This window comes from Molothrus aeneus, chromosome 1 (assembly GCF_037042795.1).
Source record: "Molothrus aeneus isolate 106 chromosome 1, BPBGC_Maene_1.0, whole genome shotgun sequence".
Lineage (NCBI taxonomy): Eukaryota > Metazoa > Chordata > Aves > Passeriformes > Icteridae > Molothrus > Molothrus aeneus.
Genome location: NC_089646.1, coordinates 4245262 through 4261661, shown reverse-complemented (window position 1 = coordinate 4261661; position 16400 = coordinate 4245262). Strand labels below are relative to the sequence as shown.

The 16400-nt window shown below is 43.0% G+C and overlaps 1 protein-coding gene across 2 annotated transcripts in view; it reads right to left on the bottom strand.

Annotated features, from left to right (window-relative positions):
- Positions 1-16400, bottom strand: part of CRHR2 (corticotropin releasing hormone receptor 2) — a 153835-nt gene that overhangs the window by 35249 nt on the left and 102186 nt on the right. For both annotated transcript variants that reach the window (XM_066550642.1, XM_066550650.1), the window contains 4 exons: positions 12295-12412; positions 9911-10064; positions 7212-7272; positions 2485-2557 (listed from right to left, as the gene is read on the bottom strand). In XM_066550642.1, coding sequence (XP_066406739.1) covers positions 2485-2557; positions 7212-7272; positions 9911-10064; positions 12295-12412 — 406 coding nt within the window. The remainder of the gene's footprint in view (positions 1-2484; positions 2558-7211; positions 7273-9910; positions 10065-12294; positions 12413-16400) is intronic.

The following is a 16400-nucleotide window of genomic DNA, read 5'->3' as shown; positions in this document are numbered from 1 at the left end:
ATTTTGTTTGCAGAGGGATGCTTTCCTGCCTCAGCAGTGCTCTCTGAGGGGAATAACCCTAAAGTGAGGGGAGGAGGGGCTTGTCCTTAAATTATATCAGCTCCTTTCCACCCCACAGTGCAATCACTGCTGTTATCTCATTAGTGTTTTAATTAGGGCCCAAGTGCAGGCAGGCCAAGGTAGGAAGGTTCAGTTCAGTGTCAGCTCTGGGCTCTTCAGTCACTGGCCCAGTTTAGAGGGGGCTCGAGGCTGTTCCAAATTAGAGGCAGATACAATGACCTGTACAGAAAGTGGCAGCCCCTAACCAAACCTCCATCTTCTGGATCTCTCTGGGGTCTTTAAATATTTACAGTGCTGTTCCGGGGAGAAAAAAGCCATTTCATGACTCTATAGTATCTGTCAGAGATGCTGCCCAATGATTTCACAGATCCTGTGGAATAAAGGGCTTATAGAAAATTCAGACTCACAAATTTCCAGGCAATGATGTGAAACCCAAATGCTCCAAGCGTCACAAGTCTCCCACCTTTTGTTGTCTAAATAGGATTTATTTGTGAGGGAATCTCTGTATCAATGAGGGCAATTTACTGTGAGGCTCTTTCTGGTTTTGTGATGGCTCCCTCAGCTACACAATTTATATTTTGTATATCACACCCATTGCTATTTCTCTCCTTAGAACATAAAGAAAACAATTTTTACATAAAAATATACTCTATTATGGGTTTCTTTTTCCTCTTTTCAGGTGATCTTTTTGCTGTATCTTAACAATTAACACAGAAATGATTGTTAAGATTGTTAATCTTAACAATTAAACAGAAATGACCTTTCCTGTTCTCAGGACACACACTCAGATCAGCTGCTGGGCAGCACAGAAACGTTTTTCACACTGAATCCCATGAACAGGGCACTGATGACAAGGTGAGAACATGAGGCTCCTTAGCCCTGAGAAAGCTGCCAGTGGTGCCTGCTCAGGAGCATTTGCACCTTCCCTGTAGGGGCTGGAGTGACATAAGGGACAGCTACAGCAAACCTTGTGTCCTGGGTTGTAAGATAAGTGTGAATTCTATCCCCATCTGTCAGAGCTGGGGCAGTTCTCTGCTGTCCATGGGGCAGTTTTTTCTTTCTCTCTCCCCCAGCCAATCCTCCCTCCAGGAGATCTCTGCTGTCCATGGCCACTGAGTGTCCCTGCAGGGCTGATCCAATCCCATCATGCCATGGGGAGATGCTCCGCCCAGGGGAGGAGCCAAGCATTCCTACCTGGATCCAATCTGAGGTGCTGGCACGGCCCAGCAGCCTTTGCCCAGTGCATTGCCAGAGGAGCAGCTTCTGCTGCCCTGCATTGCCAGAGGGAGCCCAGGCCCATCTCCAGCAGCCCTGGAGCTGCAGAGGAAAACTCCCCCCTTGTGCAGGATCCCTGCTCCAGCAGAGCCACAGCTGGCACTGCAGGAGGGCTGAGCCCCCATGGGATGGGGCTGTGCCACCCCCTGACACACAGGGGGACAGGGCCTGCTCTGACTCTGGCAGTGGTTTGTTTTCTTTTTTTGTACTGTTGCATTTGAATTTTTAATTTTCCAAGTAAAAAACAGTTATTCCTACTCCCGTATCTTTGCCTGAGAGCCCCTTAATTCCAAAATTATAAAAATTTGGAGGGGGGTTTACATTTTCCATTTCAGAGGAGGCTCCTGCCTTCCTTAAGCAGACACCTGTCTTTCCAAACCAAGACACCTTGGTTCCCTAACAGGGGGAACCCACTGAGTCCTGGGAATTTGCTGTTGGTTCATCTACCTGGAAGAACAGAATAATTTCTTTTCAGCTTTGTCCTTACTAACAGCTAACTAATACTTTCCATCCACACTCAGGTTTGTTTTGTCTCTGGGAAAGCACCACTGTGCTTCAGCTGAAGGCTCAGAATGGGTTATGAATGAGCTTCCTTCTCCCTCTGCCTAATCTTGGTTGGCACAAGAGATGGAGTGTTGGGTAAACAGATAAACAGCCTGGTAAGCGTGGGCAGCACTGGGAAGGAAACTTTACAACAGGAAATCCAGAAACAAACACACAGCAGTGCTGGTGATGGAGAAAATGGAGCTGATTGTGCAAGATAAAATTCCTCACTATGATTATTACTTTTTTCCTAAATAATGTGTGTGACAGAATTGCTGTAGTTGTCATGAGCCCCAGATGGATGAGCAGATACTGTAATGCACCCCCTGGATTTTAATATTTTTCCTTTCTACCTCTCAAAACTTGTACAAAGGCAAACAGCTCTGCAGAGGGAGGAGGAAAGAACTGCCCAAACCCAAAGGAACAGCCAAAACCAAATCGCTTCAATTCCTGCACTGTTATCTGCTGTGGCCTTTTCAGAGAACACCTGAAGATGTTTGGCCTTGTTTGTGTCTTATTTTTCACAAAAGCAGACGTGGAACATGACAGATCAAATTTTCTCTCAGTGGGAGATTGCAGTGTCCTCCCACCCACATAAACACATACCAGGAGAACAAGAATCACTGGCCCTTGGTAGATGTAGTCAATATATTTCCCTGGCTCTTTTCCAAACCAGCACCTGTGAAAGACATAACAAATAAGAAAGCAATTTGTAAAGGTAAATTCACTTCTTTTAGACTGCAATATGAAGGACACTACAGAGAGGTGTTCCTTTGCTCACTGCACTGTTTATATATAAATAATCAGCAAGTAATGGAATTTTCTGCTGCACATCACCTGTGGTTGGACACAGATCTTAGCCCCACTTTCCCTTCCATTAGAACATTCATGTTCCCTTGATGGTTTTGGCTGTTGCCTATGTGAATATTGGTAAGAAATATTAGAACCTGCTGTAAGAAGGATGCCTGAGAATGGAATTAAAGAAATATTCTGTGTAAGAGAAAAAAACCCTGTTATCCATTGCAGTGCCCAGAGACACATTAATTAATTAAAGCAATGTCTCAAGTTGCATGGAAATGCTGTCTAAATAAAACACTGAATGGATGAGAAGTCATCCCATTGGCTTTAAACGAATCTGGGGACCACTGGGGACTCTGGAAGTGCTCAAAAACCATGTGGATGTGGCACTTGGGGACAGGGTTTAGTGGAGGACCTGGCAGTGTTGGTGAGTGGCTGGGCTCCACGATCTGAGAGGCCTTTTCCAACTCTAATGATTCCATGGCCACCAGAGCCAGCAGACAGAGCAGAGCCATCATGTGAAGCCACCAAATTCCTGCTCCAACATTCCTTTCCAGGCTGTCTGGGATGACCCAGAACAGGCTGGGAAATGGACTCAGGTGAAGAGAAATCACAGGTGAGCCCCAGAGCAGAGGAGAGCCTGGATGTGTCACAAATGACCCAGCACTGGCCTGACTTCCACTAATCCCAAGTGTTTTTCTCCCTGCTGTATTACACAACAGAAGAACCCCGTGATTTCACAGCAACCCACACTGACACTCACTTCATCCTCCTCCCTGAGAATAATAAATCTGCTCTGTTTGTGTTGGTAAATGAATGAGAGCCTGGGCTCAGGTCTGAGCTCACACCATTCCCTTTTCCTTGGGGTAGTTTTGGTCCAAGCCAAAAACTAACCAAGGCCAAAACTATTCCTGGGGAACAAATCTGGAGCTAGCAGGAGCCAGAGGACATTCCCAATAGTCCACAAACTGCAGCTCCCCTGATTTTGGAGGCCAAGAAGATTTAATGATGGGGTTGTGAATTATTCCATGCTATTTGGAAGTCGAGCCCTAGGAATTAATCCAGGCCCAGCTAATTCAGTTTCACAGATACAGCCATGGGGTCTGCATCCAGGATTCCACCAAGCTAAGACAGATTCGCATTCATAATTCCTTAAGGTTGAGATCATTGGAGCTCCAGATCCCTTAGGAAGTAGATTTTGGAGTTCAAGGGTCTGGGAGTTTTCTTCCCTGTCATGGATACCCCATAACAAATCTATACAGTAAAAGTTGTGCCTTCCCCATGCTTTCTTTGTGAAACAGATAATTTAGTGCCACTGGAACCATGGAAACAGAGATAATTCCCGAGCCACAGAGACCACAGAGCCACATTTGCACTTTTACAAGCAGCAAGATGTAATGGGTTGCCTCAAAGAGGTTGGAGTCTGTAAGACACAACCTCACGAGTCCAGGGAAAATGAACTGGGATCAGGAAAGCTCTGGTTCAGATGGGATCCTTGTGGATCACGCCACACCCTCAAAACCCCTCTCCAAAATGTGGTGTTTGCTAAAACAGGAGGAGCTGCTTGACCATTGCAAGATGCTCTGACTGGACAGGGGTGTTGAGGTACACAGCTGGAATCAGCAACAGTTCAGTACCTCACAATTATTTGCTTTTTCTTGGCTCAGTTCCCACATCCTTTAAGTTCCAAATGAATGAGGGAGCTTTGAATGTTTTAGAAATGTGAAAGATGTCTGCTATTCCCTGGTGCACTGAGCATGAATTGATAATTTTGCAACTCATCCTCCAAAATTTGGGCATGAGAGCAAGACTTGGAATAAGGTTCTTCCTCCAGCCAAGTTATCATCCAAGAAGAATCCCCAGGGCAGCCTTAAATGAATGAAACTGTGTTTTTGAATTTTATTTTTTTTAATGTAGCTGGAAAGACATGAAAAAAAAATTGCAAGATATGCCAAGGGCAGGAAACAAATTTCTCCACAACTTGCAAGATCTACATTTGAGAGCAGATTTTGAAGGGTATTTTGGGAGAACTATTTTTTATTGCCTGAAACTCAGAGAACTAAGAGGAGCAAAGAGTTCCTGGGAAGCTGGCTGCCCTAGCAGTGGGACTTACATGAAGCAGGACTGAGGCATGTGGCAGAAATTAGTGGGCTAGAAAAAGGCAGCAAAGAATTTGGAACTGAGCTGGTAGAGCACAAATGAGGTTCCAGGGCAAAGGCTGCTCTTGTTGCTCTCTGGAATTTAAATGTTGCTTAGCTCGAAGACCAAAATGCTGAAATTTATTATCTGAAGTCCAGTATTAGACCAAGGTTGTGCTGAGTGAAGAATTAACGTGGATTTATTTCCACACTGAGGAAACAAGGTTGTGGCCAAGGACAGACTCTGCAACACAGAACTCTCCAGGGGTGTTGATGCTCCAAGGTTCCTTTTGTAGGTAGTGAAGAAAAAAAAATCCAACAGCTTTTTTAGGTCTGTGTTATTCTCATTAGTAATAAACCAGATCTGTTACACTGTAATGTAAATATTTCTAATAAATCGGGTGAGTAACGCCAAGAGGAGACAGTCATTTGCCAGAAACATTACAAATGTCTGCAATTGATTAACAATATTTCATATTTAGAGTCTTAACTGTTCCAACTAGGACTTTTAGCTAAGATATTGCAAACTGTTCTGCCAATCATCTGAACTCTTACTTTAAATCCAACACAAGCCATTGTTCCTGCAATAAAATAATTTCATTGAAAGCAAAAAGCGAAACTTAAATCACTGACAATTATTTGGTGCATCTGTGGGAAATAAAAGCCATTTAACCACTTTTTATTCTTTTTTTTTACCTTTGGAAAGATAAATAAACACCCCCTGAATATTGAAGAGGACAATTCAGGAAGACAGTTGTGATAAGACTCAGATATGTAAAACATATTTCTGCTGAATAGCACTACTTAATATTCTTCAGGGATCTCTGATAGTTCTTTATAAAACCAAATCCACCACTGGTTTTATCACTATTGTTAATTAGATCTCACTAATGTTCCTCCCCTTAACAAATGCCCATCAATGAAATTACTGCAATAGCTCTTAATAATTTGTGGGTGATTTTTTAAATTGAGATTTAACAGCACTTTTTTTCCCCCAAAGTTGCCATATTTTGCTAAAGAAGCGATAAACCCCAGGCAGGATATTTGCCACAGTACCAATTATAGTTGCCTCACTGTGCAGCAAATGATCTCTATTAAATACAAAGATCTCTATTAAAATAATATTAATAGATATTAAAGATCTCTATTAAATACAAAGATTAAAAAGTCAAGAAGTTGCTTGAAGCATTTTCTTAACATTCTTTCTATTTTAAGCTTTTAAACTACGATGAGCTGCACTACCTGAACCCCAGCTCAACCTCCACACAGCTTAAATGGATACTCAGACAGAGAAAGAGGAAATTCCCATTTTTCCTGAATTTTGGGCAGTCCCAAACAGTCTTGGAAGTGTAGGGGTACTTGTTGGTTTCTTTGGGTTTGGATTGAAGGCACTTGAGATGGTAATTTATATTTGGATTTAAGTGTTTATTATTTCTTATCAGTAAAACAGTCTCACTGCTGTGAGTTCAGCAGTTTTTCATTAGAAGGCACAAAATGGCCACAATCTCTTGTTCCAAGGTCTTTTCAGACTAAACTATCCAATTAAGAACTGACACCTGGATTATTTTCCCTTTTAACCCAATCACTGATCCCACAGAGCTGCAATGGGGACTTTTCTGCCCAATTACAAAATGCCACCCAAACCCATGGAGAAGGAGGAAGAAGAAGCATGGAGCAGAAACCCAGGATGACACCCTGTGCCCTCCATCTGCTTCCATCCACAACACACTAAAAACCCCAAACCTCAATTTCTCACCCAGTGACACACCTGCACTGCTCTCTATAATCTATACTTTTGTGGGTTCCAGTCTATCTTGAAGTCTGGGGAACTTTCTCCATGAATGAGGGTCAGAGTCAGTGCTGCCCTGGGGGTCAGGGCAGCCCAGAGCAGACACAGAAACATTCCCAGTGCCCTGGGTTTCCACAGGAAGCTGCAGCCAGTCCATGTTTGCTGCCTGTGTCCATCTGGCTGGGTGTGACCTCCTGGGAGCAGCACATGACTCCCCCAGTGCTCAGGACAAACGGACAAAAGCTCTGGCAAGGAGCAAAGTCAGGACCCTCCATTTTAGAAGAGGAACTTCCAGCTGTTTGGAGAATCAGTGGATGAGATCCCCCTGGGAACCTGTCCTTAGGGACAGAGGAACTCATCAGACCTGGCAGCTCTTCAGGGACATTTTTCTTGGGGAACAAGAGCTCCCCAATGCCACGTGTGAGAAATCAGGGAGGGCAGGCAGGGATTGGGAATGGCTGAGCAAGGAGCAGCTCCTCAAACTGAGGAAGAAGGAAATGCACAGCCAGGGGAAGCAGGAATATGTGACCTGGGACATGGTTCAGATGTGTACTCATTTCCTGATTTGTTTAGACAGCCACACAAACACAAATATTAACATCACTTACTGCTCATTTTCATAATACAGCTTGCCAATGGCCCAGGCAATGATGATTGGGCAGGGAATACCTGCAGGGGCAAAAAAAAAAAAAAAAAAAAATTAGGAGTTAATAATGGATGGATGTGTCCATGGTACCAAATTAAACTCATATCTGTGTGAGGAGAGTCTCAGTTAATGAATGGGAGACTCTAAACAATAGTGGTCCTTAGTCTGCTTGAGACATCACAACTGCTAAAATCCTTTCATTTAAAAATGAAAAAAGATCATCCCAACAAAACTTTAGTAAGGAAAGTTAATAAAAATATTAACAAACACACACACAAATGCCTATGCTTCCATAGAAGTGACCAGAAGAATTTTGGCTGACTTAAAGGCAGTTTTGGTCCCTTTTCATTTTCCTGCAGCTGGTACAGCAGCATGTCTAAAGACAGTACTTGGAAGTGAGTGTTTAGGTTTTTATTTCCCAGGCTCCAAGAAGCTTGTAAACATACTGGGATCTCTAGATGAAGCACAATTTCAAAACTTTCCACTTTTTTTTTTTTTGAGTTCAGTGTTCCTTATGAAACAGAGTTATGAGAAAGAATAGCTTGGTATCTTGCAGTATCAGAATTTTTGGGTTTTTTTCTCTTTCTGAAGGATCCAGCTACTTTTTAACTTTACAGACATCACTGCACTCCCTATAAAGGGTGTGTGTTAGGCCTTCCAAACCAGCTGGTTTGAAGGAGATTTGCTGTAGGAGGCACCTGGAAGGGAGGAAGAGTAAATGGAAGTGGCCTCCTGACTCACACTTAGGCAAGGGGAGATTTTCAAAATTCAAAGGGGAGGTTTTTGCCTCTCCATTCCCCCTTAAACTTCTCACCTCAGGAAAACCCAAACTCAGCAGCTCCATCCCCCATTCCAAAGTGCAGGTTGATGTCTCTGAAACCACTGAAATCACTGAGGTGAGTGCACGGACAGAGCCCCAGTGACTCTGACCCCCATGAAGGAGCAGAGGTGCATTTGTCTCTGACACAAATTTGTCTCTTTTAACCTCCCTCTTGCTGCCCCTTCTGTGGGCAATGGAGACTTGGAAGAGATGGAAAGAGAACCACAACACAGAGGGGCTGAGTTGCTGAGGGGTCATCTTGAACCTCAGCAGCTCTGATCTCCTGCCCCATCATCCCTGGTGGCTCCTGTGCCCTTCAGATAATTGGGTTTTGTTTCATCTTGTTCACCACACACATTTAAAGGCTCTGGTGCACTCATCTCCCCATGTTCTTGGAGGAATGGACAGGGAAAATGGAGCCATGTCCTCTCTTCTGAAGGAAAACATTTTACTTTTCCTCGTTAAGTGAAGAATAGGGATTTGAGAATAAGACTGGTAAAAAAACGTGTATGAGGAGGCAGAGCAGAGCCAGAATGCACCCACAAGGTGGCTGGAAAGGTTTATTCAGCTCACAGCACTCCTACACTGGTAATCAGAGACCCAGAGGATTCTGACAGAGGTAGGGAGTGAAAACACTCAGGGATCAAAGCAGTCTGTGGGTGTGTGAGAGCTGTGTAAGCAGCTGATTTTCCAGTTTGCTGAGAGAATTGAAAACTATTGGGGAAAAAATTGAATCAACTCCCCAAATAAACATTTTCTTTCTACTACAACTCCTCTTTCCTCCCATTTGATTTTGGATTGAATGACATATTTTGTTTCAAAGGCTGTTTCTGCCTTCAGAATTGCAATCCAATTACTTCTGCAGAGAGGGAGAGGCACTTCTGAACAAAATGTCATTCTGCTTTCACAAAAGAAAATATTGGTGACTTTTTTCCACCTTTCTTCCTTCAACAGAAAAAAACTGCTAGATTCACTAGTTCTGTTTGACCTTAGATTTTCATTCAAGTGAACAAACTGCCTGCATGGGCTTGTCCTGGCAAACATCTCCTGGCAGAGTTCAAAACATGGAGATGCGTGTTGGTTGGGAAGGATCTCTGAAGGTGTTTGCTCCAATTTCTTACTCTGAGCAGAACCATCAATACTCACCCAGGGTATAGCCTGGCTAAATTTTTAATAACCCCAAGGTCAGAGGTTTCACAGCTTTTATGTCACATATTTCAGTGTTCCACCATCTCCTGGTACATTTTCTGTTTCCTTAATACCCAACTGGAACCTCCCAGTCTGCAGTTTATGGATTTTGTCCCTTTTTACAACACCTGCTATTACCAAGCAGCATTTGGCTCCATCATCTTTGTAATTCTCTTTCAGATCACTCCTGGTACCAAACAGATCCCTCCTCATCTTCCTCTTTGCCACATTAAAACAGCTCAGCCCCTTCAGCCTCACATCACAGCTGATGGCCTTCAGATCCCTGATCACATTTTCAGCTGGAGAATCTCCTCAGTTTTTCCACATCCCTTTCTGACCTCAAGGACCAAAACTGACCACAGCATCCCAAAGGCAGCTTTGCCACAGCTGAGTCTTTGAGCAGCCCCAAGGACAGTCCAAAGATGATGTGTGACTCTTTGCTAAAGGCTGTTTTCTAGGAACAAATCCCTCAGCAGCTGTGGATAATGAGGCTCTTTTTCAAGCCAGCTCCACACTTAGAAAAGTCTATTCAGAGTGAGTGGTCCAGATTTCACCCCAGGGGGATTTATAATATCTATTCTTGCCTCTCTTTGTCTTTAACACTTTAATGCCAGGTACCACAGAGCACCATTTTAACCACAAAGGTCACTTACACCATCCTATGAAGAGAAAGACCCATTTCCTCAGCTTATCAGTGGAGTAAGTCATCACTATAGCAGTGTGTAAGTAGCAGCCTTCCACAAACATCCAGAAGAAGTTGGTCACCACAAAGTAATTGTAGACAGTGGTAATACATCGACACCAGGGCTGGAAAGGGAACAGAAAAGAATATTTTAAAGTCATGGTGAGAACATTTCAAAGACTCTGTATGTTGTTATTCCCTTAAAAAAAAAAATAAATCAATGGTAGAATTCACTCATGGGATGCAGATTTATCCTGTGGCTTGGAATCACAATATTTTAGGTGCTGACAGGAACTCCCAGATCCATCTGTGACCTTCTGTTGAGGCTGGCTCTGACCATAACACACAGGATCTGCTGTATCCAAACCTGTCTGGAAAATTCAGGTTCCAGAACAAGCCTCCAAGAGGAGCAAGTCATGTCACCACAGGTGAGCTGTGTCAATGTCATGGTCTTGCTTGGTTTCCACTGAGGAGAAGAAGCACAACTGATATTTAAAGGAAAAAATACTTTAAAAGCATGTTTTTACCAGCCAATTTATCCCCTCTGTTCCTGCCACTGGTGCTTCATTCTGTAAGTCATACAATGTCACATGTCACCTCTGAATTTTGCCACAACCTCAACAGGAATTTTTTGTAAAATGTGAGAAAATGTGTTTTTCCTCCCAGAATGGCTGTGCAGTGAGAGCACAGCTGTGGGAGGCACAATTAGCTCCAGATGGGAACATCCCAGCAATAAATCACAGGGAACTGAGGGTAATTTCCACAGTGCTGCTCACCTAAATCTGGGAAAACTTCCTTCTTGCCAAGCAGACATCTGAGGAACAACTCTAATTACCTGGGTCATTTTGGTCTCACCATTCTCCAGCCTTTTAATTAGCTCTAGTGAAGTATTTCCAACTCTGACCCTCAGTTAAGTTTTTTTTTGGCCTTCACAGACAGGAGTTACTGATGGTCTACAGGCAGCCAACAGAGCAACAGATGCACCACCAAGCCCAGTAAAATTCTGAGGTTTTAGAATTTACTGGGCAAGAAGCACAGTCACAAAATGACGGCCCATCCACAAGTTGTGATCACTTCTGTGTCTCGAATGGAAATAAAAAGAAGAAATCTTTCGGATGTGTTAACACTTTCATTTCTGTATTATTTCATCAATATTTGAAAATTGGTTTGGCTTCACCCTTAAAATAGGATTAAAGCCTAAAACAACCCAGAAGCTTAAACATTTTGTTTTCAAATGTTTGTTTAAACAAAATTCCCTTTCTTTTCCTTTCACTTTCCTGGAACTGTACAAAAACCTTGATATCCAAGTCAATTTTTCCTGTGTCAGAACTAAGAGGAACAGGATGGTGGATTGGGAAGATTCCGATGAATTTTGAGCAAGTCCTTTGTGGATTTATTAAAATTGAAGAGTAAACCAAAATTGCAGAGCTCATTAGTTCACACCTCTCTGTTTATTTAACTGAGGATTCTTGATCCCCACATGTACCCACCATTAGGCTCCAGATAACTTCACCCATTCCTTCTTGATTTTTTTTGCAAGCATTATAAGCTTAATGCAAAATATTTCCACATTGATGCTTCTGTATGTGTTATTTAATCTCCACTGATCAGCACAGAAGAGATCACATCAATAGCCAGAATAAATGACGTTCCCATTAATTCTGGTGGTGTTACTTTGACTGACTTATCCCACAATCACATAACAAAGTATTCACCAAGCTTGTATAAAGCACCTTTCCCAAAAAGGCTGCAGAGAAAAGATGAGCTAATGAAAACTGGGGCATGTGATGCCCCATCCTTATATTTGCAGGTTTATATTTTCATTGTCACCTTGTGCTCACATTTTAAGAGGTATTTGAGTCCTGTCTCCAACAGATTTTTCCTAAATAACTGTAAAAATCTCACTAAAGATTTGCAGCATTATCATGAGGGCAAGTCACACAGCATGGAACTGCTGACCATAAAGCTCATAAACTCCATTTTCTGGAGTGTGACACTGCCAGAAGCACAGACAGAGCAAACACTGAATTAACAGAATTTACATTTTCTCCAAGGAGCTCTGGGAGAGTAATAATTGAGATTTATGCATAGACACCTTCTTTATGTGGGCACTAATGATTTCTATTTGTTTTCCCAAAGCATGGGACTGAAGTTCAGATGTCAGATCTTACATTTGAAGAGCTCATCAAGGATGATGAGTGCCCAGCTGACACTGGAATGAAGAGAAGCATGGAAACCTCTCTGAGCATGTGGTGTAAGGGTCATAAATGTCATAAGTGTCCCTTGAAATATCCATACAAATAAACTCAGCACCCTGAGCTCCAGGGCAGGGCCCTGCCACTTCCCTGCACTCACCTCATTGCTCTCATGGATGTTGTGATCTATCATTTGAAGCAGAAACCACATCACATTCCTCAGGATGAACGTGGTGATCAAGTTCCAGTGGATAATATTCCTCAGACATCTGATACTCCTGAGCAGGGAAACACACTGAAGTGAACATATATAATGAATATATCCACCCACACATCAAAAACCATACAGAACAAATGAGTAAATTCTGTTCATTGCATAGTTTATCCCCCTGCAATCCCTCTGTTACTCTGTGAAAAAAGGAGGTTTGTGTTTTTGCAAAGCCATGGACAACAAATTTGTCTTGACAACACAATTGAATCAAGTCAAGCAAGTGAAACTGCTTGGATCTACTGGAAGATAAAAAAAATCAAACATTCAAACTGTTCTTTCATCCTTGGTTATTAGTTTTGCTCCCCTTCCCTCCATCTCTAGAACCACTGGAATTGATAGAAAAGCCTCTGAACAACCAGGCTGCCCTGGAGGCTGCTGAGTTGCTCACAGGAGGAGATTTAGTGACAAATATTTGTGCTGGAGTGGCAAAGCTGGAATAGTTTACATTTGGTTAATTCCTGAACAGGTTCACCTGTGTGAGTTTGAATTAATGTAACAGGAGAGCATTAACTGCCTGCTTTTCAATCCTGGGCTTAGCTGGCTTAAACTTGCACCTTAAATGAGGCAGAGCTGCACACCCTCCTTCATCAGGAAATATTTGTGTCTGGCTTTAGTCCCTCCCCAGCCCCCATTCAGGTGCAATGTAAATTATGAGCACAATGTAAAATATGAGCTACAGTAAGCTGGGACACAGTGCCATAAAACAAAAGAGAGAGGGCACACCTGAAATATACTTGCTGCTGGAAATGGCTCCAGGAGGCAGCCAGGGCATGATGCTATTGCCAGAAAACAAAGCATCACTGAAGCAAGACAGAGTCACTCGTGACAGGTTCAATCATTCAAGACCAAAACATTTCTGATTCTTTGTGAACTGGTAAAGGATGGAAAGTGTCAAGCTGCAGCATTGCAGTTACAGAATCTTCAATTAAATTGCCTTTTCTCATCTCAAAGCAAACCCCTTCTCTGTGGCATTCATATTTTCTGGAAAAATCCCTTTGCCCAGGATTTTTCTCCTGGGAAGCTGAGCAGCCTCAGAGGAAAAGAAAAACAATAATTATCTGATTTGCTTCTCCCGTGTTTTGCTGCTTTGGAATGTGTTTGGAGATTGTTTACCCACAGGTGATTGTTCCATTGGTTTCATGGGAATTGTTTTTACTTTTTGGCCAATCAGGGCCAAGCTGTGTCAGGGCTCTGTAAAGAGTCGGGAGTTTTCATTATTATCTTTTTAGCATTCTGTAAGTATCCTTTCTGTATTCTTGAGTATAGTTTAGTATAGTATTCTTTAATACAGTATAGTATTATTAAATAATAAATTAGCCTTCAGAGAACATGGAGTCAGATTCATCATTCCTTCCCTGTCATGGGGCATCCCACAAATACAATACCTCTCCATTTATGAAAATCACTTCCACAGGGTTTCAAGCAGCCGGAGCACTTCCTGGGATTTGGCAGTGGCCATATCAGGCTCCCTGCTTGCCAGGGAAGCTGCCAGATAATGTGGGACAAACACAGAAAGTGGCTCAAAGCTTCTCAGCTGGAAGGGACTGATCTCACCCCAGGGACAATAAAAAGAGAGGCACAATCCAGAAACCAACTTTTTGTTGCTTCAGGCCTTTTGCAAGGCAAACAAGCCACTCTTCTCAACAACAAACATCATTTTCCTCACTCATTGTACTGTTCTTAGGGCTAAATGAGTCAGTCTTAGGGCCAGAAGCAATTCTGTGGTGTCCTTCAGCCTCACAAATCTCTCAGAGATTTCAAGCACTTCAGAAAAAAAAAAACAACAAAAAAAAAAAACAACAGAAGACCTCCCACATATGAGACACTTACAGAGAGACACTCAGAGGTATAACCCTGCTAAGCCAATGTTAAAATCACCTCTGTTAAAATCACAGAGAGACACTCAGAGGTATAACCCTCTTAAGCCAATGGTAAATCACCTCTGAGTTTAACAAGTCAGGCTGCCAGAATTAAATTGGTATTTGGTTTGAGAGCCTCTGTGACTCATGGTGAGTTAATCTGGAGAACAAATCTCCAGCTGCTCAGACCCCTTTCTCTTTTTATTTAAGCTACAAACTCCAAAACACTGCTCTCAGACATGTCAGACCAGCCTCACTTTGAGAATTTCACTTTTAACAAAAGGCTGAGGTTCAGGGTTTGGCTTTCAAAGAAATGAGGAAACCAAGCTGCCCATGCTGAGCCCCAGGAGAGCCCCTGGCTCTGAACCATCCTGCTCAGGGCTGTCCTCTGTGCATCTCCCTGCCCATAAATGTCCTGCAGCTCCCCTTCACCTCTGTGTTTTATTCACCTCCTCCAGGTCAAGGATTAGCAAATGAAAGGATGAGTTTGAAACATTGCTTCTAGGGAGAGAAGGAGGCAGGGGACTAAAACTAAGGAAATTCAGGTCAAACTGTGAGTTATTGAGATGAAAGGAATTGCTTTTGAGAGCTTTAACAACAAAACAGATTTGGCACACTTGAATGTATTTCTTGGCAAAGGTAAGATAAAGGAGTGGGGAAAAAAAAAATCCTTGCTGCAGGCATCTATTTAGATAGAGATATATTTAGATATTTTTTAGTTTAATCATTCCATAAGCTGGAACATCACTGAATCTGGCTAGGGGAAATCTTATTGCCACAAGATTTACAGCAGGACATTGGACTGGACACACAGGCAAAGAGGATCAAATAAAGAGTTGTAGATTTTGGGATCATAAAAAACAGATTTTCCCCCAGTCATCAAAACCACATTGTCTTCTTTGACAAACTCAGTGGGCTTGATGACCCCTTCCTTTCCAACCTCAGCAATTCTATGGTTCTGTGTTTTTATCTATTGCCTACATGATCTTTGTGCTCCTTACTGCTTCTTGCTTCCTACTGGTTTTTATTCTTTGTCAATCACTCTGCACCTTCAGACTTTTAGTGATCTGTGCAGGACCCAGAGCAAGAGGGTCTGGTCTGTGCTGGAAACCTCCAATTTTAAGAGATAATCATTAAAACACTCCTTGTTTTCAAAAAGCCCTCTTTGTTGAGGGAAGGCATGTTCCTGAATATGAAGTAAAATGAAGTATATAAATGTGGCCAGCAGCTGGAATTGACCAAAATGAAGCCTGAAGCTTTGGCTTTGCACATGGAACAAGGACAGCTGGCTCTCCTGTCCCACTGCCTCGAGCAAAAGCCATCTTTTGGGTATGAGTAACCGCACACCACTGCCCCATTCCCTTCTGGAGACACTGGGTGTGTGGCTTGGATGGTCAACAGCTCCTTTTACCTGCTAAAAAGCCTCCTGTCTTTGGGGCTAACAGAGCCATGAAAGGTAACCTGAGAGATGACTGAAAGTGTCACAGACTTTCTCAAATAACTCAGGCAGTGATGTGACCCCAGGCACAGAATGGTTTGAACCTTTTCCCTGAATTTTTTTTTTCCATTTTATTTTCTTTTAATAAGAGTCCCAACTGGACACTGAAAGTTTGCTATTGCTCACAATGAGCCCAGAGCCCATTGTTCTTTCCTCTAACTACCACCAGCACAGAAATCACAGAAATCAGTGGCAATAATGCAATTCACAGCCAAGGGCAGGGAAAGCTTGAGAAATAACTGTGTCAGGTTTGCAGTGGGGAGGGAGAATCTGCAGGATAATAAAGTGTGTGGGAGGCTGCAGGGCACAGCAGGGCTGCAGTCCATGGAACAGGGGAACAATCTCTTGGCAGGCACCTGAGAAAGCTGCTCTCATTTTCAGGCACTGCTGGTGGGTGCAGTTATTGCAATTTGGCAGGTGTAAAGCATGTGGAGGGGTGCTGAGGAAAGGGTCTCCCCATTCCAGGCTTTTTTTCAGGTGAGAGTGCTCTGCTGGGCTCAGGAGCTCACCCTGTGCACAGAATGCACCTCTGCAGCCAGGCTGGAGTCTGAGGTGGGCACTGAATGAAGGACATTTCCCAAACTGGGCAGCAAAAGTGCTGAACAACAGGAGACCTGCAGCACAGCTAATGTTTGCTG